This window comes from Salvelinus namaycush, unplaced genomic scaffold, assembly GCF_016432855.1.
Source record: "Salvelinus namaycush isolate Seneca unplaced genomic scaffold, SaNama_1.0 Scaffold889, whole genome shotgun sequence".
Taxonomy (NCBI): Eukaryota; Metazoa; Chordata; class Actinopteri; order Salmoniformes; family Salmonidae; genus Salvelinus; species Salvelinus namaycush.
The window spans coordinates 21999-49688 of record NW_024061629.1 but is presented as its reverse complement, the minus strand read 5'-3'; the positions used below and the strand labels follow the sequence as shown (position 1 = coordinate 49688).

The following is a 27690-nucleotide window of genomic DNA, read 5'->3' as shown; positions in this document are numbered from 1 at the left end:
TCACACCCATGATGAGAGGAGGTTTACTGGACACACAGGGAGAAACTACAGTCTGAATCACACCCATGATGAGAGGAGGTTTACTGGACACAAAGGGAGACACTACAGTCTGAATCACCCATGATGAGAGGATGAGAGGAAGTTTACTGGACACACAGGGAGAAACTACAGTCTGAATCACACCCATGATGAGAGCAGGTTTACTGGACACACAGGGAGAAACTACAGTCTGAATCACACCCACGATGAGAGGAGGTTTACTGGACACACACGGAGAAACTACAGTCTGAATCACACCCATGATGAGAGGAGGTTTACTGGACACACAGGGAGAAACTACAGTCTGAATCACACCCATGATGAGAGGAGGTTTACTGGACACACAGGGAGACACTACAGTCTGAATCACACCCATGATGAGAGGAGGTATACTGGACACAAAGGGAGACACTACAGTCTGAATCACACCCATGATGAGAGGAGGTTTACTGGACACAAAGGGAGACACTACAGTCTGAATCACACCCATGATGAGAGGAGGTTTACTGGACACAAAGGGAGACACTACAGTCTGAATCACACCCATGATGAGAGGAGGTTTACTGGACACACAGGGAGAAACTACAGTCTGAATCACACCCATGATGAGAGGAGGTTTACTGGACACACAGGGAGACACTACAGTCTGAATCACACCCATGATGAGAGGAGGTTTACTGGACACACAGGGAGACACTACAGTCTGAATCACACCCATGATGAGAGGAGGTTTACTGGACACAAAGGGAGACACTACAGTCTGAATCACACCCATGATGAGAGGAGGTTTACTGGACACACAGGGAGAAACTACAGTCTGAATCACACCCATGATGAGAGGAGGTTTACTGGACACAAAGGGAGACACTACAGTCTGAATCACACCCATGATGAGAGGAGGTATACTGGACACACAGGGAGACACTACAGTCTGAATCACACCCATGATGAGAGGAGGTTTACTGGACACACAGGGAGAAACTACAGTCTGAATCACACCCATGATGAGAGGAGGTTTACTGGACACACAGGGAGAAACTACAGTCTGAATCACACCCATGATGAGAGGAAGTTTACTGGACACACAGGGAGAAACTACAGTCTGAATCACACCCATGATGAGAGGAGGTTTTACTGGACACAAAGGGAGACACTACAGTCTGAATCACACCCATGATGAGAGGAGGTTTACTGGACACACAGGGAGAAACTACAGTCTGAATCACACCCATGATGAGAGGAGGTTTACTGGACACAAAGGGAGACACTACAGTCTGAATCACACCCATGATGAGAGGAGGTATACTGGACACACAGGGAGACACTACAGTCTGAATCACACCCATGATGAGAGGAGGTTTACTGGACACACAGGGAGACACTACAGTCTGAATCACACCCATGATGAGAGGAGGTATACTGGACACACAGGGAGACACTACAGTCTGAATCACACCCATGATGAGACTACCTTTTAAGGGTTTGGTTGTTAGTGTTTAGGTTAGAGTCAGTCTCAAGTTGTGGCCAGACGGGCTGTCAATGGGATGTTGGTCTGAAAAGTCCATTTAGTCTTTCCCTTCTCAAACCTGTCCTCCCCCTAACCAGTTCATATCATGTATTCCACCACCAGCACACCTGATTCACTAATCAGAGGTTTTGATGATTAGTTGACCAGTGGTACAAAGAGGACTGGATCTAGGTGAACTATGTGGAGTGTCTTCCAGGGACAGTACAGTACAGACTGACAAGATTACAACAGTGTAGTTTACTCAACTCATTCGAACTATCATGACTATTGTTTAGAGAGAAGATCTGCACAAGGGCATAACGTGTAAGATATAGCAAGAGAGGACAATATGGTGCAAGGCAGCCAAAGTGGAATCAAAAGTCATAGGCCTAATCATCAATCAAATATGAACTATAAAACCAAAATATAATCTACATATAAAGACAACATGTCATCTACATGTGTTATAGAAAAGCTCCCTTCTCACATCCCAGGTCACATATAAAGACAACATGTCATCTACATGTGTTATAGAAAAGCTCCCTTCTCACATCCCAGGTCATGTTTGGACTAGAACGTGACAACTCAACGGGCTATGCGCATCTCCCCAATAGCCGACAGACAACTTTCCTGAGTGCAATGTCATTAATGTGACAGATATGTACAGTATAATAAGCATAGCGAAGAAGAAAAATATCCTACTTCTGACGCACAGCAGAGACATCGCTGCTGAGATTTCCCCTGGAGCAAGAGTCCCTCCAGAATTTAAAAACAGTCATTGCGTTTCAATGAATGTACTCCCCAAACGCTTGTTGCATCGTAAACTATCCTCGCAGTCCCTTGGGAGTTCAGCGGATGGATGATTCCCCGCTGCCATTTACTTGGATGAGAAGTTGGACGAACGCTCCTCCAGCTGACGATACGCAATGGCGGAGAACTACAGTGTGGTGATGTGTCGTTCACGAACGAACGGATCTTTTTGAACGGATCTTTTTGTTGAACGTCTGGAACCGCATCGGTGAAAGAGCCATTCATCTGGCTCTCTGATTTGCATACTGCTACTAGTGTTTGTTGAGCTCAGAACAACGTTTTTCTACAGATAAGTTACAACATCATTATCTAAAGGGGGTGAATCCTCACTGCAGAAACAATAAATAGTGTGGAGAGCGGGTCAATCTGGTCCACGAGGATTTAGTTCATGCTTAAAAACGAATTCTTCATTTTTTTACGCGCATTTCACGATCTGACTTAATGGTAGCCTACCTTTTGGCTTTTACATTGAATATTTGCAATTTTTTCATTGTTCTAGATTTATTTTAAGCATTTTAAAGGTAGATCCGTTTATGAGCTAAATGAACCCGCTCTTTTACTTGAACGGAGCCAAATGTGCCGGCTCACCGAATAGACTCAGAAAGCCCATCACTACTACAGCGGAGAGGTAAAATCCAAACAGAGCACCACAATCAACAGGCAGGCGGTTATTGGGATTTGACTGTCACAGGGATCAACTAATAAGAGGTTATAATTCATTGGAATTGTTGTGATTGTATGTTTGTCTGTACAGTTATGGCTGTCCTGTTATTATTTTGTGTCTTGATCAATAATGAGTAGCTAAACCATATCGACTTTTGGACACTGATGCGCAGGAGAACCCCTAGCTGTCAATCAAGCAGGCGCGGTGAACGGATTATGACGCTCGAGCGTTCCAAATGACGCAACAATACAGTTCCAGAACAGAGAAAGTTAATGCCGAAGATGTTGTTCGGTTCCACACTAAAACTGCTGTTTGACAAGTGGGATTTGAGGTGAGTCAAATATTTACAAACGTTTACAATACATTAACCCTCCGCTAGCCTACTTAACCTATAATTCTGTCATGGTAAGATAACACATGTGAAAGTGAACGTTAATGTATTTGAAATATTTTTTATGCCATTATCTAGCTAGCCTTATAAAATACAATTATTTATTATGGAATAGTTTTTTTCTGTTGCTATCAAATCAATCCATCTGTATTTACTCTTCTGTCTGTTTGTCTTGTTGACTTATCTGTCTGTCTGTCTGTGTACTGTCTAGCCAGCATATGCCAGAAAGGTTCTTTCACATAGGCTCATATTCACAAAGTCTCATAGAAGGAGTGCTGATCAATAATCCGTTTTGTCTTTTAAATCAAACTGAATACGTTTTGATGGACAGGAGGGGACCTGATCCTAGATCAGCACTCCTACCCTGAAACACTTTGTGAACACAATCGAGGTGTACTGTGATTATGAATTTGTGATGAGGTATTATTATATTAGTCGTGCTGATGCATGATGGGTTGTAGGCTAGAGCTTGAGTACTGTAGTCTGAAGGCTGTTTCTGAATTCACTGACCTGGTGAGTAAATGTTGTGTACAATGGCACCATCTAGTGACAGAAACATAGAAACACACATTGTTGCTGAACGAAGGCATCTCTTTATTTTCCAGAAATAAAACTTGTAGACCTTTCCTGCAGTCTCTGAGGAGATGGACACCTCTTATTCTTCTGGACGATCTCAGTCTCCTACTGGGACTGTCTTCTTACCCCCTCCTATCATGTGGAACAGTCTGTAAGTCATTCATCACATAACCTAGCTCTGGTCTAGGGCATTATGTGCGGCTTGCTGAAGGAAGGCTCAGTGTCTGCAAGCTGTACTTAACGCCCTGGACCAGAGCTACACATTACCCACCTCTGGCCATCATGGACAGTCAACTCATCACATTCACATACTGTAAGTCACAGTTGAGTGAGTTGTGTGATTAAAGGCAGTTTAATTGAGCAGAAGTTTCATTATTATTGTAATATTGTAGTAAATTGTCTGAGTTCACTTCCTAAATAATGTGTTGACATTCCTTTGCACCCAGCTACAAGCAGGCAGAGATGGAGGTTCAGTTCCTGAGGGAAGAGAAGAAGACCTGTACAGAGAAGGAAGCCCACATGCTTGAGTTGAGGGGGAAGGATCGAACGATCCGAAATCAGAAGAAGGAGATGGACAGACTTCAAGTGTCTCTCTGGGAGGAGGAAAAGAAGAAGAGGGATGGTGGAACGGAGAAGGACGAGATGATTGAACAATTACAGTCTGAGACAGACCATCTCAGAGCCCTTTTGAAAGATGAAAGGAGGAGAAGAAGAGTAGAAAGGGGTATTATGAAAGAGTGGAAGGCTGAGATCCTGAGACTGAGGGAGGCAGAGAGCCACAGGGAGGCAGAGAGACAGAGAGAAGCAGAGAGAAGCAGCGAGACAGAGAGAAGCAGAGAGGCAGAGAGAGCCACAGAATGGGAGAACCAGAGAAAAATGCAGGAAGTCAACAGACTCAAACAACTGCTGGAGCTGCTGATGGTGGACCTACAACTGGCCCACGTAAGACATGTCATTGTTATTATTAAAAGGCAGTGTATATTCACCCGGCTGAAAATGAATGGCAGCAGTATGCTAACCCAATGTTAACTTTTATGCCTTTCCTAAACGTTAACCCTTACCTTAACCTCACTGAAACTATACCTAACCTTTACCATAACCCAACCCTAGGTCCTAAACCTAACCTTCATTTATCTCAACCCCTACGCCTTTCTTCTGCCGGTTGAATATCCACTTCTTTATTAACGTCATTACTGTTGTTGTTGTTGACAACTGTATCTGTGCAGGTTGTAAATAATTGCATTAGTGAAACATCATTTGTAGGAGTAATTTCTACAAGCATAAACATCAGAGGCAACATTAAATTGCAACGGGAATTTCTCAAACCCCTAACTGAATGGGCAAGCTAGTTGTGTGTTTGTATTTGTACACATTTTGGACATAATTGATTCCATAAAATGTCTCATAATTTTTTCAAACCATGTCAATACATTAATTGACAATGAATTGTCCAGATGAATTGATCAAAATGACCCTGCTATTGATGTTGTTCAGTGTTTGATTCAATTACCTAGGTCTAAGTTGTATTTCTATGTATCATTCTCTGCAAATGCTTTGAAAGTATGTCTTGGTCATAGATTATCACTAATTTAACCTTTTAAATTTAAGCAAGAGATAGAGAGATTGAGGCTATGGCAGAAAGTCATGGAGGATCAGCGACCAAGACTGGCCTGGAACAACAAACCTATTGAGACAGAAAGAGAGAGGGAAAAAGAGAAAGAAAGGGAGATGGAAAGGGAGAGAAAAGCAGAATTGGAAAGACAAGAAATGAAGAAGAAAGTGAAACAGGCAGAAGAAACGATAAAAGTGTTAGAACGAGAGATTGAGAGATTGAAAGAGACTGAAAAGGAAATCATATTTGAAAGAGAAAGAGACATGCGTATTGCAGAGAATGAGAAAGTCAAACTGGTTAACGAAAAGGTGAAAGAGTTAGAGAGAGAGGTTGAGAGACTGAAAGAAGATATGACAACAAAAGAGATTCAATACAAAATCAAATTTGAAAGAGCGAAAGAAGCGTATAGAAGACAGAATGAGAGAGTGAAACAGGTTAACCAAAATGTACTAGTGTTAGACAGAGAGGTTGCGAGAATGAAAGAAGAGATTAGATTGAAAGACGAGACTGAACCAGAGAGAACATTTGATAGAGAAAGAGAAAATGATTGGAGACGAAGTGAAGAGGAGATGAAAAATAGAGTGGAGAGAGAGATGGAGATGGAAACAGCCCTCATCAATGATAAAAAGACGTCTGAATTGGAGGAAGTCTTCAAGAAAATCAAGGAACAGCTGATAGAATTAGAAAATATGGAAACAGAACCAAATGGACATGGAGGAGAAGATGGAGGGTGAGAACAACAAACAGAAAGAGGTAGAAAGAAAGAGAATGGAGAAAATACCAAAACAGAGACAACAAGAAGATGAGAAGAAGAAGGAGATGGAGAGAGAAGAAGAAGAGGAGAGACGCAAACAGCAGCACATAGAGATGGAAGAGGAAGAAAGAGGGAGTGAAAAAGAGAAACAGAGAGAGATCAAAAGGAAGAGAATGGAGAAGAGACAGAAAAATATGGAAAGAGAAGAAGAGAGACAGAGAGAGATTGAAAGAGAGAATGAAGAAGAACGATGTAAACAGAAGCAAATTGACATGGAGAAGGAGGAAAGAGAGAGGGAGAACAATACACCGAGAGAGATAGAAGAGATACACAGAGGACAACAACAAGAGGAGAGACAAAAACAAACGGAGAAGGAGAAAGAAAGGGAGAAAGACAATGAGAATCAGAGATGGAATTAAAAGATCGGCAACAGAAAGAGATGGAGAAAGAAAAGATGATCATGAGAGAGAGGGAGGAAGCAGGAAGAAGAAAGGAGGGGCAGAAAAATATTTTGGGGGAAATTGAGGGACAGAATGAACTGGAGATAGAACAGGAGAGAGAGATGGAAGACAAGCATGAAGTGATTAAGGAAGTAGAGGAAGAGTACAGGGAAAGAGAAGAGAGAGCAAAGGAAGTAAGCATGAAGAAACATGTAGTAGTTAATGTTAAAGCAAAAGCACGGGAAGTCTTCCATAGACGTAAAGAGAGAAGGTTAGAAGTGTTGAAGGGGGAACGAGAACACATAGAAAGAGGACAACAAATCAGGAGGGAGAAGGAGGAAAGACGGCTGGAGATGGAAAGAAAACAGGAGAGGGCAAGACAACGAGAGGAGCAGGATAAAAAACAAGAGATTGAAATTGCTAGACAGAAAGAAATGTTCAGACTAAGAGAGGAGGAGAGGCAGAGAGAGGAAGAGAGAGAGGAGGAGAGAAAGAGAGCCGTTAAAGGCCATTTAGCTTTAATCAGAGAGAGAGAGATAATAGAGGCAAACAAAAGAGAGGAGATGGTGGAAGAGGAAAGAAGGGAATTCATTGAACATTACAAGAGGGGTGACTTAGAGGAGGAGGAGGAAAAGGAAGAAGACAAGGAGGACATTCTCCCACCTGATAAAAGTATCCGAAGGAGAGCTGTGGGCTGGATAAATAAGAAGTGGGAGAAGAGGAACCTCAAGAAGATCGAGAGAACCTATCAGAGAGAAGCTGAGGAGGGCTATAAGATCGTCCACATAGGTAAGACCTGTTTTCCCTCTGCTTATGACATCATCCTCTTTAGTCTCCTCTACACACATCAGTTCCACACCAGTCATCATGTTGCATCATTGTTTCAATATAAAACTACTGTCTAAAGAATATGTTAGCTGACATGGCTAATTGAGTGACTGACTGACATAACAAGAAAAATACTGCTGATGTAACAACCACGTGTTTAAATGGTACATTGTGTCATCTACTAGTCTAACTCTCAAGACTAAGTAGAGACCCAGAAAGAGTTGTGTCATCTACCAGTCTAACTCTCAAGACTAAGTAGAGACCCAGAAAGAGTTGTGTCATCTACTAGTCTAACTCTCAAGACTAAGTAGAGACCCAGAAAGAGTTGTGTCATCTACTAGTCTAACTCTCAAGACTAAGTAGAGACCCAGAAAGAGTTCCTAAAAAACACACACTAAAACGTGTTTTGGGGGGATCCGGGGGCTACTAGTGTCCATGCGGCCCTAAGCGATCACATATGCCCTACTAGTGGCCATGCGGCCCTAAGCGATCACATATGCCCTACTAGTGGCCATGCGGCCCTAAGCGATCACATATGCCCTACTAGTGGCCATGCGGCCCTAAGCGATCACATATGCCCTGCTAGTGGCCATGCGGCCCTAAGCGATCACATATGCCCTACTAGTGGCCATGCGGCCCTAAGCGATCACATATGCCCTACTAGTGGCCATGCGGCCCTAAGCGATCACATATGCCCCGGCACTATACAAAGAATAGGTGCCATTCGGGACTCATGTACAACTTAGGGTCAATTCGGGAATTATTGCACTTTATTGACAAATTCCATGCCTTGCTCAACTGAAAAGAGTAAAGAATCATTGAGATTAAATTGTGTTTTCTATTCTTCATTCCCTGTGTCCATTACATTTAAGTTGATACCAGATCCCTAAGTTGAATGTGAACGCTACTTCTTCTCCCCTACCAGCCATCCCTGGACACACAAGGCTAACAGCCACCATGACACGGGCAGAGAGAGAGAGGGAGAAGAGGAAGGAGCTGCTGAAGGCTGAGAAGAGAAGGAAGAAGATGGAGGATTTTAATAAGCAGTGGAGAGAGCAGTCCCTGCTTAAAAAACAAACTCATCAGAAACTGAAGGAGGAGAGGGGGAAGATGAAGGGACATTACCTGGAGCAGATGAATCTGGAGGCTGATGCTCAAATCAACACCCGGTGTCTAACCACCCAACACAGCCACGATTATCTGGAGACAACACAGCCCACTGGATCTGGAGATGGCCACCAGGAAAGGCCAAGGAGGCAACAGGCATGGGCAGAGAACCAGGAGGGGAGTTCAGAGAACCAGCAGGGGGGGCCAGAGAACCAACAGGGGGGGCCAGACAGCCAGCAGCTAGAAGCTCCAGAAGAGGCTGAAACATCAGAGCCAACCTCCAAGAACAAGAAAAGGCCAGGCATCTGGAAGAGAATTAAGATGGGGTAAAGAATGTTTAAACATCTATTCATGTTTTACACTGTTAATATATATGTTGTCACTTTAAAAAGTGACATTATCCAAATGTGAGGGTTTAGTGTAGATGCAACACACATGTAAATATATAGATACTTACCTGTCTCTGATGTCTTACAGCATTCCTGACGTGCTGTCTGCCTAGAGCTGGAACTCGAAGAAGCCACAGTTCCACTGAGGTTACATTGGTCATTAAAAGTGTCGCCCAATAATTCCTCCTCCTCTTTAAGTCATCAAGCCACATTTCCTCCACAAAACATGATCGTCTCCTCAAGCCAGCAAGTATCCTCTTTATCAGGCAACAAACCATCGAAGGTCAGTGACTCTCCTCCCCAGAGCAGAGGTTCTCATCTTTATCCTAATTAAATTCATCTCTGCTCACCACCTCTACTGTCCTAGAAAATATCCCCAAATGGAAATGGTTTAAACAGAAGTCCTCCCCTCAGACCAGTGGCTCCACAAACCAGAGTTTCTCATCTTTATTCAAGTTGAACGCAACTCTGATCATTTCCACCACCTCACCTGTTAAGGGGAGGTGCTGAAAAGGAGGTCTGGGAGGAGGTCTGCAGGTAGCCTGGACCGGACCGGTAGCAGCTAAGTTGCTGGCTCCATCCCCGGGCAGAGCTACTCAAGTCAGGCCAGTGATGTTTGACGATGTCATTTTTGTTATTACAGTTTTACGTTTTAATAAAAGCATTAAATTTAAAAAACAATATTGTTGTTACGGTGTGGATTGTTTTGTTATTTATTAGAATTGAACCATCCAGTAGTCATGGTAGATGTTAGACTTTCAATGAGACACCTAACATTCCATCAGTTTGCTACAATGTGTGACATGTTATATTAGAGAGGAGTCCTCTATACACATCTATTTTAGACCGTAGGAGAAATATCAGATTGAAATAGCTTCTCTAAGAATCTGAGGAGAGAGCAACAGTAGACGCATCGTTAGCTCTCCCACCTCCAGTTCAGTACTTGGTTCATTCCACCAGTTGAGTACCTTTTGGGGAGTGTAACTGTTATTTTACCTAATTCTAACATTCTGTCATAAAGAGCACATGTTCAACTTAATAAAACACATGTTTTCCCATCTCAAAAGTTAAAAAAAATACATACTATAGCAAGTGCCTATTAAGTGCCAAATAAAGTGACAGGGTTGACTGTAACAGAGTTGACTGTTTCATTTATAATCAACCATAGATGATGTGTTATAATTCACCCAGTGGTGATTGCAGCATGTACATCTTGGTGGGGAAAACTCCCCCCCCAAATTTTATATGAATGCCAGCAAAGCCACTACACAACACAACACCTAACAATACATGAATTGCACTATAACTTTGACAAATGGTGCCCACAAACTGTTATGGTCGACATAAAGCTGTCCCAACAGCAGAGCTTTCTTTTCAGCACCATGGAGTGAATCCTTTTTAAAAAACATAGCTGATATGGCTGACTTGCTTAAACAAATGTGGTTTCTACTGACAATTGAGATGTACAAACTATGGCATAAGGGGACAACAAGTGGACTACAGGCAATCCGTAATTTTGATGAAGACATTAATGAGAGAGCTGGACGGACGCAGTCAATATAACCGTTAGTTCAGCACTTTAGAAATGTTGATTATGGGCCGCTCTTACAGTATTCTCCCTGTACACCAAGTCATAACTCTATGTAAGCAGACTTTGAAAGCTCTTACAATATTTGATGATGACATTTCTCTAAAGGCTATAGTCTACATGTGCAGCACCAAGTCAGAGCAGTAGGCTAAATTATGAGAGGGGAAAGGGACCAAATTATTCGTGTGAGGCACATGGGCTATTAACACCTTACTACACAACATACACTTAGTATTACTTTCTTAGCTACAGTATACACATCTCCCTGGCATAGTACATCATTTATAGTGCAGTATCCAATACATTTTTGGACTCACCTTGTTGTGATGTGCTCACTTGAACAGGAAGGTGTCCCGGCTCTACCAGGGCCTTGAGGTGGTCTCCCACAGCTCTGCTGGTGGAGTGGTAAACACCACCCCCGGCTCTACCAGGGGGCTTGAGGTGGTCTCCCACAGCTCTGCTGGTGGAGTGGTAAACACCACCCCCGGCTCTACCAGGGGGCTTGAGGTGGTCTCCCACAGCTCTGCTTATGTCATGTTCTGTGGCCTTGCTGTTCCATTTCTTTACTGCCCCTGCAACACAGAAAGAAACACATTTAGTCATATTATATAAAACACTCAAAGTAATGGATATGGAGCATCTATGGCCTCAGTTACACCTGGCACCTAAATGTGACTTCTGTCATCTGATCACTCTAAGCTGAATTAGGTTCAGATCTACCAGGATGGGCCTTTGACATTTAAAATGGTTACGGTAGGGGTTGCGGGTAGACAGTACACAACGTAGAACGAACCACGCTACAAACAGAAGTTGACGTTTAAAATGGTTATGGTAGGGGTTAAGGTTAGGGTTTAGGGTAGGGATGTCCCAAGGATCCCGGATAGCATTGACCATTGTGCATTCTTCTGTCTCTTTTACATAGCAGGTGATGGGTTCTGACTTCTGAACTTGAAAATATGAAATATCCTTATGTGAAATTGAATGAAACAGTAATGTATTTTGATGCTAATACAATATTCCATGATGTTTCTATATGATAATAATAGAGTAATATATTTAATATGATGTACAATATTACATGATGTTTCTATATGATAACAATAGCGTAATATATTTCATTTGCCATATACTATTTAACAGTTTCACTAATACATTTTTATTAACTTAATTATGATTCAAAGTCAGTTCACCGTCTCACCTCATACTGTATTGGAGCAGCAGCAGCTGACTGCCCAGTTCAACGTCAGTTCACCGTCTCACCTCATACTGTATTGGAGCAGCAGCAGCTGACTGCCCGGTTCAACATCAGTTCACCGTCTCACCTCATACTGTATTGGAGCAGCAGCAGCTGACTGCCCGGTTCAACATCAGTTCACCGTCTCACCTCATACTGTATTGGAGCATCAGCAGCTGACTACCCAGTTCAACGTCAGTTCACCGTTTCACCTCATACTGTATTGGTTCTTCCGGGTTTGACCGTCGGCGTTGTATGAGCTACAGTACAGTACCGTTATCTAGCTAGCTAACGTTATGTCCTAACTAGGCACAACTAGGTTTGGATTATTTCCCTCAACTATATTCTTTCCCATATATTGTATATCGTTTCCATAAAGCCAACATGGCTTTACACTCATTAACGTAAGTTTCCAATCTAGAGCAGTTCTCACTTTTGTGATAATGAACTAGCTAACGTTAACTAACTAACTAAGGACGGTGACCTGTCCAGACGAGATGTTACAACGAACTGAATCGTCAATGGAGGTCTTCCTCTTTATATAGCCTGCTACAGCATGCAATACTATTAACTCACAAGAGGGCCTAACGTTACATGGACAATACGATCCCATTTTGGAAACGTTACATGGACAATACTATCCCATTTTGGAAACGTTACATGTACGCCCCCTTGTGGAGGGAAATTAATATCTTAGATGGTGGCTGTAGATGGGATTCAAATGCATAATGGTATTAATACAGTGTCTAGACTACCTCTTTTGTATAAATGCCCTTCAGAATCCAAACACAGTATTGCCACGCAGCAAAATGTTGCGTATAATCTTTCAAGTCAGCCTGATAAAATATTAAACAATTTGTGTACAAAGATATATTGAAATGTGATATTAGGCCTGTATGGCAGTACTATATTGGCTAGTGCTTTCTCCAATATGTTCTTCTATTTTACATTACATTGTATGTCAATGCCATTTATCTTTCAATATTTATTTATATATATATATATATATGTTTTAATGCTTGTAAGACTATTCTTTGACACATTTTCTCTTCCTTTGAAATTCATATAGGACAGAACATGGACACAATGCAATTGGGATCAAGAAGAAGGTACAGATCTGTTGTAGGACAGCTGCATTTGAAGTGTACATTTAACCTACATAGCAGTCAATACAAACTGACATCTATTAGCATACAAATGTGTGCAAATTATCTTTTCAGATCTTCTCATAAATGAATCAAGTCCATGGAATGGATATAGACAAAAAGAGAATTAAAGGACTATCAGAGGTAGAGAGGCGAGGCAGGGGTGAGGACATCATCCTGCTATTTTGACAGTCCCTGAAGGACAATACAGAAGAGGTATTTGCTCTTATTCCTTCCCTTTCTATAATGTATTTTGTAATAAAATGAGCAAGTGTAGTAAGATCATTGCTTTACTCTACTGGAGACCACAGCAGCGATTCTGCTCTTGCCCTACCTCTTCAATGAGAACCCGAGTGGCCTTTATGTCCGTGACAAGGTATGCCTATGCACCAAACATCTGTTTCTTCATAAACACAGGTGTGCATGCTTATTTAAAACTACAGTTGAACATTTGTTATGTTCTTTGTTAATTGTGTGTGTATTAATCTTTTCTTACTTTTGTTGACACAGATTTCATCGCTCTTCACTCCTTTACTGCACATCGGCGGAAATCCATTTCACCATGAGAGTGAAATCCCGCTGGCCTTTGATGGGGAGAACATCCACGCCCTCGAGGACGTCCCCATGGGACTTGGGGCTCTGCTAGGGCTGTATTTTTTATTTCCCTTAATTTTCCCAAAAATGTCAGAAAAACATTTTTGTTCTTAAGTTACTGTGTTCTGGGGAGAAGAGAAGTCGGGGTGAAGTTACCAGGGCCGGCCATAAAGATGGCAAACTTCCTAACATAACTAAGTGGATATGATATACACACTAAAGCGGAAAAATCTGTATTTAGAATCAAGTCTACAATATTGTTAGTTTACCTATGATTCATTTTTAATGTATGATGTTTTTATTGTACATCATTATTTATATATTTTAAATGTCATGAAAAGCACTATACAAAGTAAATGTATTATTTATTATGGTCTGACATGTCTGCAGAAATGTTGCAATATTGTAATGTGTTTTGTTTGGTAAATTGTTTGGTAAATATTAATTCACATTTGTGGTGCCACTAAATAAACAATTAATTATTTAAATCAATATTGTCAATATTGTTATTATTAAAATATGTTTTTATTAATGGAGGGTGGACAGGGAGTTAAAAAATGAACCCCAAAAGGTTCTTTGAGGAACCATGATAAGGGAATCTTCAAAGAACTTATAGGGGTTCCCACAAAAGGTTCTTCAAATAACTTTTAGGGGTTCCCCCAAATTTCAATTTGAAGAACCCCTAAAGGATACTCCAGGAACCTTTACTTTTTAGAGTGTATATTGATAAAAGTCACCTTGTCCGAGAGACATTTACATAGTTATACACAGCCCAATTTGGGATGACTATTTTGGGGCGAATAGTGGCCACAACAGACAGACCTGATATCGCCCATAATTCGACGTCCTTGGACATCACGTGCTGAGTGAGTATGACCAAAGTTATTCTGTTTAGCTGCACTTTGTAGTACATTTTTACACTATAATAAATGTTTCTGATGCCACATCGCCCGTTTTTAAAGGGAGTCGTTGGTTTTTAGAGGCAGTCGCTTTTTAGCTTTTTGTCTGAAAGTATTTTCTCAACTGTGATACCAACTCCAGTCAGCAGATGGCAATGTGCGTCTTTCAGGTGATTCTGCCACTGTGACGTATAATCTAGTGGACGGGACGCTTCTTCAACATCAACAGCTAATCAGACACCTTGGTTCACTAACTTTATGGAAAAAGGTTTATTCAATAAATCTAGCAACTCCTCTCATACTGGGAAAATACAGGAATACACACTCAGAGCCTCCTGACTGGGCCCTGTTCACACCTCCAAGGAGCCCCCCTCACACATTAATACACACTATGAATATACACTCAAAGCCTACGAGGCTTTTCTAAAAAACTACATTTTGCTTGATTCGCTCACCTCTTTTTTAAAACTAGGTTTGAGATTTGGTATCCACTCAGTTCGCTGCCTCTCAGATCAAAGGTGGGTCCATCTGCTCCATTCCCAAAGTGTGGTCTCCCTGAGATCCCAAGTTTGAGGGATCCCTGGTGCACCATTTACCAAGGTCGTCAGGAGCGGTCACCAAGTGAAGATTAACATCCCCATCGCCAAATGTGGTTTATTTCTTTAATATCAAATGAGGAGACAAACTTATCACACACGTCAGAGTTAAATCTAAATATTTATTCACTTATTAATAAGGGAGCAGGTCAATACAACGCACAAATATAAAGTGAATCAATTGAGTACTCTACGATAATGATGGCTGGTCAACAAATCCCCCCCAGATGATTCGTTGAGAGCCACGATACAAAAGTACAAAGGTCTTTTACAGCCAAGATGCACCCCTTTCAACCTACATGACCAACAACAGATGTATAGAACGGGTCACAAGGTTAAGATTTGTATGAAAGATACTTATAATTCTCAGCAGACAGTATCTGCTGTAAAAACAGTACTCTTTGTGTAGAGACCAGGGTCTGGCCCTGGGGTCATCTCTCCCTGGTACCATATAGAACAGAAACATTAACTCATGCTCTGGAATGCGGTCTCTTTAGGTTTTATCACCCAAAAGACATTGTAAATCTCCTGTCAATGTTTTCTCCCAGAGGCCCATCCTCAGTAGAACACAGACACAATAGTTCTAAGAACCCTCTATTCTGTTGCATAAAACAACAATTTGATCCAATAAAAGTATTATAACATAATGTTGCAGTTTTGCTCTCAGTGTCCACTGAAAGTTGACTAGTAACAACAACTGGGACCTAAAAGACACCCACCATGAGACCCACTAAATCTGCCTAAGAAGAGGCAAACAAAAGAAAAACCCACACCAAACTTAAAGACAGGAAGCAAACCAAAAAGGTGGAGCAACTAAAGGTGTTGACTCTCCACATCTATCAAGACAACTGGGGCACTGGGCCAGACACTCTTAAATAGAACCTGGACCAGCTCAGGTGAAACACCTTCCCACTAACGAGATGGACAAGCCAGCACAGGTGTAACACATACTGACTAACGAGGTGACACCAATCAGTGCGTCCTACGTGCTAACGAGCTATACGCACTAACGAGCTATACGTGCTAAAGTCCAACCTCAAAACATAAATGGAAAAGCCAAAGTCTGTAACACCTTCCCCTTAGGACAACAAATATATTTTATATTTATGACTCAATTTATTAGGATTGTTAATAAAATTGATTATAGACCGATTTATTATACTGCGTCCATGTGTATAAGCTGCAAGTACGTTGAAATTAAATAGTTTTCTTTTCAACTAAAACCAAACTTATATTGTACGTCGTCTTATTTTCAACGACATTTTGCTAGGTGGGATATCCCCAATGTCACAGTTTAAACGTGTCCAAATCAATAGTCCAAATGCAGAAACAGTTTGTGATAAATTGAAAACCTAAATGTAAAATGTACTATATACACAAACATCTGCCACAATAATCATATTACTTGTACTTGTATTTTTTAAACAAGCTCCTTATAAACTGCACAAGCACCAGAAACGCTGTTGTTTTGACAAGTAGCAATAAATCACTGGTATCAATTAGGGGGGAAATCAGGTTATAGGTGCTGTTGAAACTAACACAACTAAAAAAACACATGTAAATGGGAGATATATTTTACCTCACTGGTTAGAGGACAACCTGCAGAATGCAGTCAGCTACATTTTGGAGTGATGCATTTAAATTTAGGGGTCGCTTAACAAAGGAACGCAAAACTTACTTGTCATAACTCATCGATATCATGCTAAAATAATTTGTGTGACAGAAGATGATGATTCATCAATATCATGTTGAAATCAATTGTGTGAGAGGGAGATGAGGTTGCACGTCCTGTTAAAACTAACAGCTCAAAAACTACACAGAATCTGGGAGTAATGTGTACATCACTGGTTAGAGGACAATTTGTAGAGAACAACTAGCTACATTTTGAAGTGTTGCATTTTGATCAAAGTGGGTCACCAACATGGTAAGTGTAACAACTCTTTTTTTGTTAGTCACTTTTTGTTAAATCTGAATGAATAATGAATAATACTCTTTCAATTCAGAGCCTGGATTTTCCCCCTGAGGCTAATATCCATATCATGTTGAAATCAATAGAACAGGGGACAAACGTTTAGGGTTCTACATTGTGACATCATTAAAATACTCCTACTACAATGTTAAAACATTCTACATTGTGACATCATTAAAATACTCCTACTACAATGTTAAAACATTCTACATTGTGACATCATTAAAATACTCCTACTACAATGGTAAAACATTCTACATTGTGACATCATTAAAATACTCCTACTATAATGTTAAAACATTCTACATTGTGACATTATTAAATTGATATCATGAAACAACTCCTTCATGTATGTATTTTCTGATGTTTGATCAGAGATATTTTATCAGAGTATGTCTTGTCACACTGATCACAGCTATAAGGTTTCTCTCCTGTGTGTATTCTCTGGTGCACTGTCAGCTCTCCAGAGTGGCCAAAACTCTTCCCACATTGCCCACAACTATAAGATTTCTCTCCTGTGTGTATTCTCTGGTGTTGAGTCAGCTCTCCAGATCGAAGAAAACTCTTATTGACCACAACTATAAGATTTCTCTCCTGTGTGTGTCCTCTGGTGTAATGTCAATTGGCCAGATCGAACAAAACTCTTCCCACATTGACCACAGCTAAAAGATTTCTCTCCTGTGTGTGTTCTCTGGTGTACAATCAGATGGCTATATCTAGTAAAACTCTTCCCACATTGACCACAGCTAAAAGGTTTCTCTCCTGTGTGTGTTCTCTGGTGTATCTTCAGCTGGCTAGATGTAGTAAAACTCTTCCCACATTGGTCACAGCTAAAAGATTTCTCTCCTGTGTGTGTTCTCTGGTGTAATGTCAAATGGCCAGATCTAGCAAAACTCTTCCCACATAGATCACAGCTATAAGGTTTCTCTCCTGTGTGTATTCTCCAGTGCACTGTCAGATCGCTAGATGTAGTAAAACTCTTCCCACATTGACCACAGCTATAAGGTTTCTCTCCTGTGTGTATTCTCCAGTGCACGTCAGATCGCTAGATGTAGTAAAACTCTTCCCACATTGACCACAGCTAAAAGGTTTCTCTCCTGTGTGTGTTCTCTGGTGTATCTTCAGCTGGCTAGATGTAGTAAAACTCTTCCCACATTGGTCACAGCTATAAGGTTTCTCTCCTGTGTGTGTTTTCTGGTGTAATGTCAAATGGCCAGATCTAGCAAAACTCTTCCCACATAGATCACAGCTATAAGGTTTCTCTCCTGTGTGTATTCTCCAGTGCACTGTCAGATCGCTAGATGTAGTAAAACTCTTCCCACATTGACCACAGCTAAAAGGTTTCTCTCCTGAGTGTGTTCTCTGGTGTGAAGTCAGCTGTCTAGATGTAGGAAAACTCTTCTCACATTGATCACAGCTATAAGGCTTCTCTCCTGTGTGTGTTCTCTGGTGTCGAATCAGACTGCTTGATGTAGTAAAACTCTTCCCACATTGATCACAGCTATAAGATTTCTCTCCTGTGTGTGTTCTCTGGTGTTGAATCAGATGGCTTGATGTAGTGAAACTCTTCCCACATTGACCACAGCTATAAGGTTTCTCTCCTGTGTGTGTTCTCTGGTGTATTTTAAGTTTTGATAAAGATTTGCAAGGTTTCCCACAGTCAGAGCAGCAATGAGATTTCTTCCCTGTGGCTCTCCACTGGTGTTTCTTGAGGTGTTTTGATGTGGAGAGACTCTTCTCTGCCTCGTCAGCATCATGAGGTTGTTGAGGCCCCCCAGAGGATCCACAATAGTCATGTCTCTCTCCTGTGAACAACAAAGTCAGACAGATGGTTTAAGGCCCACAACAGCAGAAATCCACTGTAAAAGGTGATGCCAACAGCGTAGCCATGATGTAGTACAACAATTGACGTCTGCCCTTGGTTCACTCCAGACTTGACTGCCCTTGACCAGCACAAAAACACCCTGTGGTGTACTGCACTAGCATCGAATATTCCCCGCGATATGAAACTTTCAGGGAAGTCAGAAACCAATACACACGGTCAGTTTGAAAAAGCCTTTACTTTCCTAACAGAAATATGCATCCTGCAGCACTAATTCCAAAAAGTTTTGGGACACTGTAAAGTCCATGGAAAATAAGAGTATCTCCTCCCAGCTGCCCACTGCACTGAGGCTAGGAAACACTGTCACCACTGATAAATCCACAACAATAGAGCAATTCAATAAGCATTTTTCTACGGCTGGCCACCTGGCTACCCCAACCCCAGCTAACAGCTCTGCACACCACGCAGCACCCCCCCCCCCCCCCCCCCCCCCATCCACATTGATGGGTCAGTAGTGGAGAAGGTGGAACGTTTTTAGTTCCTCTGCGTACACATCACAGACAAACTGAAATGGTCCACCCACACAGACAGTGTGGAGAAGAAGGCGCAACAGCGACTCTTCAACCTCAGTACAGGTGCATCAAAGCTGGGACCGAGAGACTGAAAAACAGCTTCTATCTCAAGGCCATCAGACTGTTAACCTGCCATCACTAACATTGAGAGGCTGCTGCCAACATACAGACTCAATCTCTGGCCACTTTAATAAATGGACTTAATAAAAGGTATCTCTAGTCACATTAAATAACGCAACTTTAATAATGTTCACATATCCTACATTACCCTCATATGTATATACAGTATATGTATATACTCATATGTATATACAGTATTCTATACCATCTACTGCATCTGCCTATGACGCACGGCCATCGCTCATCCATGTATTAATATGTACATATTCTTATTCATCCCTTACATTTGTGTGTATAAGGTAGTTGTTGTGAATTTGTTAGATTACTTGTTAGATATTACTGCATTGTCGGAACTAGAAGCACAAGCATTTCGCTACAGTCGCATTAACATCTGCTAACCATGTGTATGTGACCATTAACATCCCCTAACCATGTGTATGTGACCATTAACATCTGCTAGCCATGTGTATGTGACCATTAACATCCGCTAACCATGTGTATGTGACCATTAACATCCGCTAACCATGTGTATGTGACCATTAACATCCGCTAACCATGTGTATGTGACCATTAACATCTGCTAACCATGTGACCATTAACATCCGCTAACCACGTGTATGTGACCATTAACATCCGCTAACCATGTGTATGTGACCATTAACATCCGCTAACCATGTGTATGTGACCATTAACATCCGCTAACCATGTGTATGTGACCATTAACATCCGCTAACCATGTGTATGTGACCAGTAACATCCGCTAACCATGTGTATGTGACCATTAACATCCGCTAACCATGTGTATGTGACCATTAACATCCGCTAACCATGTGTATGTGACCATTAACATCTGCTAACCATGTGACCATTAACATCCGCTAACCACGTGTATGTGACCATTAACATCCGCTAACCATGTGTATGTGACCATTAACATCTGCTAACCATGTGTATGTGACCATTAACATCTGCTAACCATGTGTATGTGACCATTAACATCTGCTAACCATGTGTATGTGACCAATAACATCTGCTAACCATGTGTATGTGACCATTAACATCTGCTAACCATGTGTATGTGACCAATAACATCCGCTAACCATGTGTATGTGACCAATAACATCTGCTAACCATGTGTATGTGACCATTAACATCCGCTAACCATGTGTATGTGACCATTAACATCCGCTAACCATGTGTATGTGACCATTAACATCCGCTAACCATGTGTATGTGACCATTAACATTTGATTTGACCTGACCAAGATGTGTCAGGTTTGTCAATTTATTAATTGTCTTTTGCCTGAAACCCTCCTGTCAATGTTGAGTATTAACATGAGTAAGGACGCACACCTGATTACGCATATAGAGGTAGGACTAGTCTACCTGGTTACACATATAGAAGTAGGACTAGTCTACCTGGTTACACATATAGAAGTAGGACTAGTCTACCTGGTTACACATATAGAAGTAGGACTAGTCTACCTGGTTACACATATAGAAGTAGGACTAGTCTACCTGGTTACACATATAGAAGTAGGACTAGTCTACCTGGTTACACATATAGAGGTAGGACTAGTCTACCTGGTTACACATATAGAAGTAGGACTAGTCTACCTGGTTACACATATAGAAGTAGGACTAGTCTACCTGGTTACACACATATAGAAGTAGGACTAGTCTACCTGGTTACACATATAGAAGTAGGACTAGTCTACCTGGTTACACATATAGAAGTAGGACTAGTCTACCTGGTTACACATATAGAAGTAGGACTAGTCTACCTGGTTACACATATAGAAGTAGGACTAATCTACCTGTCCCGAGCACTAATGTAGATCTATAAATGTGCCCATTTGGGGATGTCTAATAGTATTTCTGATTGTCTTAACGCTGCACCACTAATGAGTTGTGGAGCTTCTCAAAGCACATTTTTTCTCACCTCAAACAGCAAGTAAACAAAGTCTAATCAAAATCAATTACAAATGAGAATAACACCTCAAACTATTTGTAAAATATTTCCAGCTCTCACCCTTTCGATAACCACTCGGCACAAAAGGGAAAAACGTAATGTGCTGATCCAGTGGAAATGTCAAAACACCTGATTACTTCTTATCCCTTTCACAAATAGCCTACAGCTGTGTCGGTCGAGAACTCACTGGCACGGGAAACTGAGGGACCAGAATATTTTATACAATGTTTCAAGTTCGTTATGGACAGGCCATGTGATTTATAGGACAGTAATTTGCAATGTTTTTATGTGTTGGCTTTATGTAGGCTATTTTTTACATAGGTGGCAATGGCAATAAAAGTTACTTTTAGATTTGTATAATTTTCATTTATATAGAATGTAGATTAATCACAGACAATGATTTTGAGATACTATTATAAATTAAATGAAACTGTTCCAGTAAAATGAACATATGAAAATCATAACTGGCACCAGATCAGTAGAAATGGTAAGATACATTTGCACTCCAAATGTAGGTTGCAGACTGCTTGTGTAGCCGATTACCAGCAACGTCAGAATTTATGAAGGCCAGCAGGAGTTGGTTCAGGAAGAGTTTCTTCTCTTCTGGTTGGGCGATATTGATGTAATGGCATGAAAATAAATTGGCTGAATATTATACAATGACTTATCAACAGCTCTAACAATTTGACCCCCACAGGAAATCTACACTGGCAATTCTAGAATATACTATATAGCCTAGAAACCTGGTTAAACTATCATTATGACATCATGGATGAATTCTAGAATATACTATATATCCTAGATACCTGGTTAAACTATCATTATGACATCATGGATGAATTCTAGAATATACTATATAGCCTAGAAACCTGGTTAAACTATCATTATGACATCATGGATGGCCAGTCCTTGTATTCATAGTTTAGTGAATTCAGGGGGTAGCCCTGAGCTGAACTCAAACCTGGGTCCAGCGACTGACAAGCCAACACCTTATAACTGTTTTGCCAAGATGTCTGAACTTCTTGACGAGGTCGCTAGGTTTTGGGTTACGGTTGATACAATAGCTTTCTCTATGAATTTGAGAGTGGTTACATTTCTCCAGACCCCATCCCTCAGCTGTTTACCAAACCAAGTCTCTGGGCAGCCATTTTGTTGCTGTTTAAATACTAGGTTGTCCCTTTAAAAAAGCCACACAAGAATCAATCAACCAATAACAAAGCTGTAATTCCACCACTATTTTGCTAATAAGATGATGGATGGGGGTGGAGAAATGTAACTACTTTGAAATTCATAGACAGACCTATGGATGAAAGGACTGACCATCCATGATATCAACATTATAGTTTTAACCATGTTGATGCTATACAGTGTTGATTTACATTGTTTCTAAACATTGAAGTAAAAAAGCTTATTTGGGGTTCTGATGGGGTAAAAACAGTTGAACTAAGCTCATGAGGCATGTGTTATATTCTTCAAGAATCAATGGCTATAAATAAATAATTTAAAAGTCAAAATATGGATGTAGCAATTGCAGATTTCCCCTTTAACACCACACATCCTTCCAGTCGTCTGCTGCCAGTGACTGGAACGAATTTCAAAAATCGCTGAAGCTGGAGACTTATATTTCCCTCACCAACTTTAAACATCAGCTATCTGAGCAGCTAACCGATCGCTGCAGCTGTACATAGTCCATCTGTAAATAGCCCACCCAATCTCCCTACCTCATCCCCAAACTGTTTTATTTACTTTTCTGCTCTTTTACACACCAGTATCTCTACTTGCACATCATCTGATGATTTATCACTCCAGTGTTAATCTGCTAAATTGTAATTCTTCGCTACTATGGCCTATTTATTGCCTACCTCCTCATGCCTTTTGCACACACTATATATAGACTTTCTTTTTTTCTACTGTCATTGACTTGCTTATTGTGTTATTGGCTTGTTTATTGTATGTTATTCCATGTGTAACTCTGTGTTGTTGTCTGTGTCACACTGCTTTGCTTTATCTTGGCCAGGTCGCAGTTGTAAATGAGAACGTGTTCTCAACTGGCCTACCTGGTTAAACTATCATTATGACTTCATGGTCACCTGGTTAAACTATCATTATGACATCATGGCCACCTGGTTAAACTATCATTATGACATCATGGCCACCTGGTTAAACTATCATTATGACATCATGGCCACCTGGTTAAATAAAGGTTAAATAAAAAAACATCAGTTCAACAACTGCAGAGTTTGTGTCTCTGTTTTTAAGACAGTACTTACTAGTGTTAACCAGGGAACGGTTTCTCAAAACCATCTTATGGCTAAGTTCATCCTTAGAACCATTGGATGCCTTAAGATGCGTTTGGGAAACCGGGCCCAGATATCCAGTTTCCTCCTTTTTCGATGTGACAGTCATCTCCCCCTCCTCCTCTTTCACCCCAAAAGCTGCATCCTCTTCAACTTTTACTGTAAAATCCTCTTCCTCTTTGAACGCGTCTTCCTCTTCTTTCACTGAAACGTCTTTCTCTTCTTCTTTCACTGTAACAGTCTCATCCTCTACTTCTTGTTTAACTGTAACAGCCTCACCCTCTAATTCTTGTTTTACTGTGATATCCTCCTCTTCCTCCTCCTCTTTCACCAGAGCTTCTTTCTCCGTCCAGCAGTCCTCCTCTTCATTAACAAGAGAGTAGCTTAGTGACCTCATGGTTGGAGATGTTAGCTAGCTAGGCTAATGCTAACTTAACCAGCCCGCTAGATGAATAAAAACAATACCGTAAATATGAAAATTATGAAATTAAAAGGGATAACTAACTAGACGACAGAAGTGGGTTTAAAACACAGTGGCTAATATACACTAAAGCGTCTAAAGAGCTTTATTGGTTCGTCTATTATGTCTTGCAAGCTACCGAGGTGGCTGACTGTCTGTTGCTGCTGTTGAAAGAAGCGTTCCGTCCACTAGATTATACGTCACAGTAGCAGCATTCCCTTAAAGTCGCAGACCGCCATTAGCTGACTGGAGTGGGTCACGCAGTTGAGTAAAATGTAAATTTAATTTTCAGACAAAAGGTAGGTAGGAATCAGGAACATAGCTAGTCCTAAAATATTAATTAGCCCCCCTCCCTAAATAATTGAATATCAGTCAATATATTTTTTCTGTGATTTCTTATTTTCGTCAACCGTTCCATCGCATCTTAAACTTTTCACTGGGCCGGCACTAGGACCGGGGGAGGCTGCTGCTGCGCTAGTGACTGTTAGACTTTCTTCAGCAAAGATGGCGGACATAAATACTAGGAGAGAGAGGTAACCCTACACAGAACAACTGAATCAAAGAAGCGCAACCGAAATACTAGAAGAGAGAGGGGTACCCCTACACAGAACTGAATCAAAGATGGCGGACAGAAATACTAGGATGGAAGCAAATGTAAGGGATTATAAAGTCATAACTAATCATGCAAAAACATGTACAGTTGACAGGAATGTTAGTTCATGTAGAGACAAACGATTATGCATTTTTTAAATCATAGTTCATTTACGAAAATCGTGATTTAGCCAGCTAGCTGACTAGCTAACATTAGCCAGCTAGCTGGCTAGCTTTATGGATGTTGTGACATGAGTATGAAATTGTAATTCTGGTTGTTTTAGGGACTCCTGAAACAACCAGCAAACCAGACTGTCGTTTTTGGGAAACAGTGGATGTATAGAATCTAGCTAGCTGAAGATTTTACTGTAAATTGAATGTACAATTTTGTAAGCTTGTCTTGATGATATTTGCTATGCAGATAGATGAAATCACGTAGCTAGCTATGTTCTTGCTTATTGTGCAGTGGATGATTAAAATCCCTGTATACCCATGGATGTGTAGCTAGCTATCTAGCCGATCTGTGTATGGACCCAAACGTTTGGTATACATATTAGTTCAGAACCTAGCTATGAACCTCAGCCAGTTGTATCAACTTCAAAACAGCCTGAATGACATTAATGAAGCCTATGGATTGAGTAGAATATAATATCATGTTGTACCAAGGATGCAAGTCGTATATACATGTAGTTATTACCATGCATGAGATCCCCACATTGTAGCCTGTACATTTAATATATTCACTGATCATGTACTCTACCTTTGCAAATAAATGTGCAGTTTAGGAATGAATGTCTTTGAGATGATTTTTCAGTCATATCCAATACCAGGAGTATCAAATTCCAGTTTTTGAATGATGCTGTGTCTGCATGTATGTATTACAATTATACACTTCAACAGTGTTTACCAATCTTGGTCCAGGGACATCAATGGTTACACATTGTATATAATAGACTAGAAACAGGATTTAACTAGTTAATTCATATATACAGAAATATAATGTTAAAAACAGAACACTACACTTCCTATGCATCATGTAAATACTCTAACACCGGTTCATCTCAACATCTAATGCCCTTCATCTGCATTGATCTGATAAACACAGGATAGGTGGAGTATTTCATCACATTACACTTCATTTCAACCAGTAGAGAATGTGAAACACTTGATTGAAAAGCTCATTATCCAAGTGTTATAAATACAAGTTCAATCTGTACTTCAATGCACATCTGTTGTGCATTATAAAAACAGAGGAAGAAAGAGGAGGAGAGAGAGGTGTAAAAGACAAGAAAGGGAAAGAGGTAAGCACATAGGAGCAGGGAAGGCAGCACATGATTAATGAATCACAGTGCTACCTAAATATTCTCTCAGTTCATCACAATTACATAATAGTGTCTCACATCGGCCTAAAGGTTATCTTAAAAGAGGGTGAGGTGGCGATGATGGGACTGAGGGTTGGCATCCTCTCACATCAAAACATATCTGCAGATGAGAGACAGATGGAGAGAGCATGTTTAACCCTTGTGTTTTTATTCTGACATTGTTAATCATCAATCAGGAGGTGAAATGCAAAACTGACCTGGGATCATTAACTGCATCTATCTGTATTTCAATGTAAAGCATCTCTTTAATAATACTTCCTGTATAATATAAACTGACCTGGGATCATTAACTCTGGGACTACTGCATCTCTGTCTGTGTTTCAATGTAAAGCATCTCTTTAATAATACTTCCTGTATAATATAAACTGACCTGGGATCATTAACTCTGGGACTACTGCATCTATCTGTATTTCAATGTAAAGCATCTCTTTAATAATACTTCCTGTTGTCCTGACCAAGTGACCTCTCACCTCTGATCATGCTGTGCCCTCTATATAGCCAGTCCAGATGCAGGAGGGGTTCACCGACAGCTGCTATAACCTAGAGGATTTAGGGAGAAGGGGAGAGAGGGATGAAGTGAAGGAGAGAGACTTATTGAGAAAATAAGGTAGTTAAAGCGACAGTGTTCAACAGGAATCTGTGTGTGGCCTCACCTGGTGTCCACACCACACTAAGTGGCTGCAGAGTACTTTATGCTGAAAAACATGAACGGACACATGAGGACAAACAATATAGTGTAGTTATATAGTGTCTTACTATTCTCCATGGTTGGCCCTCTTGCCTATTCTTTGAAGGTGGAAGGAGCCACAGTTATACACCTGAACCTGTTTACTGCACAACACAATCCATCAATCAGATTGATACATGAGTGTGTAGGTGTGTGTTATAGGGTGTCCAATTGTTCAATTTTTTTTCAATATTAGTGATTTAAGATAGCCTGTTTTGTTTTTGCACAGACATCACACCCTTACCTAAACAGCACCCTCACCTGAGAAGTAGAAATCAAAGGGAGAGAAACTGTGAATTGAATAACTGCAGTTGACATAGCTAAGTAAATGGAAGAATACTCTTATTGCAATGTGAATGGCAAAGCCTTTGGTTGTGCATAGTGTAGTCTATGGTGTTGCTAGGGAACAGCACCCTCTTTTAAGAGTCTTTGGTTGTGCATAGTGTAGTCTATGGTGTTGCTAGGGAACAGCAACCTCTTTGAAGAGCCTTTGGTTGTGCATAGTGTAGTCTATGGTGTTGCCAGGGAACAGCACCCTCTTAAAATAGCCTTTGGTTGTGCATAGTGTAGTCTATGGTGTTGCCAGGGAACAGCACCCTCTTTGA

At 40.8% G+C, this 27690-nt stretch overlaps 2 protein-coding genes across 2 annotated transcripts; both read left to right on the top strand.

Annotated features, from left to right (window-relative positions):
• Window positions 1-3061: 3061 nt before the first annotated feature.
• Window positions 3062-6384, top strand: LOC120043286 (octapeptide-repeat protein T2-like). The gene is made up of 3 exons (XM_038987909.1): window positions 3062-3351; window positions 4017-4138; window positions 4434-6384. Exons 2-3 carry the CDS (start codon window positions 4056-4058, stop codon window positions 5014-5016), a joined length of 666 nt encoding a protein of 221 aa, XP_038843837.1. The 5' UTR covers window positions 3062-3351; window positions 4017-4055; the 3' UTR covers window positions 5017-6384.
• Window positions 6385-6769: 385 nt separating this feature from the next.
• On the top strand, window positions 6770-9146 carry LOC120043287 (trichohyalin-like). The gene is made up of 2 exons (XM_038987910.1): window positions 6770-7582; window positions 8547-9146. The coding sequence occupies exons 1-2, from the start codon at window positions 6793-6795 to the stop codon at window positions 9056-9058; spliced, it is 1302 nt and encodes a 433-aa protein (XP_038843838.1). The 5' UTR covers window positions 6770-6792; the 3' UTR covers window positions 9059-9146.
• The last annotated feature ends 18544 nt before the right edge of the window (window positions 9147-27690 follow it).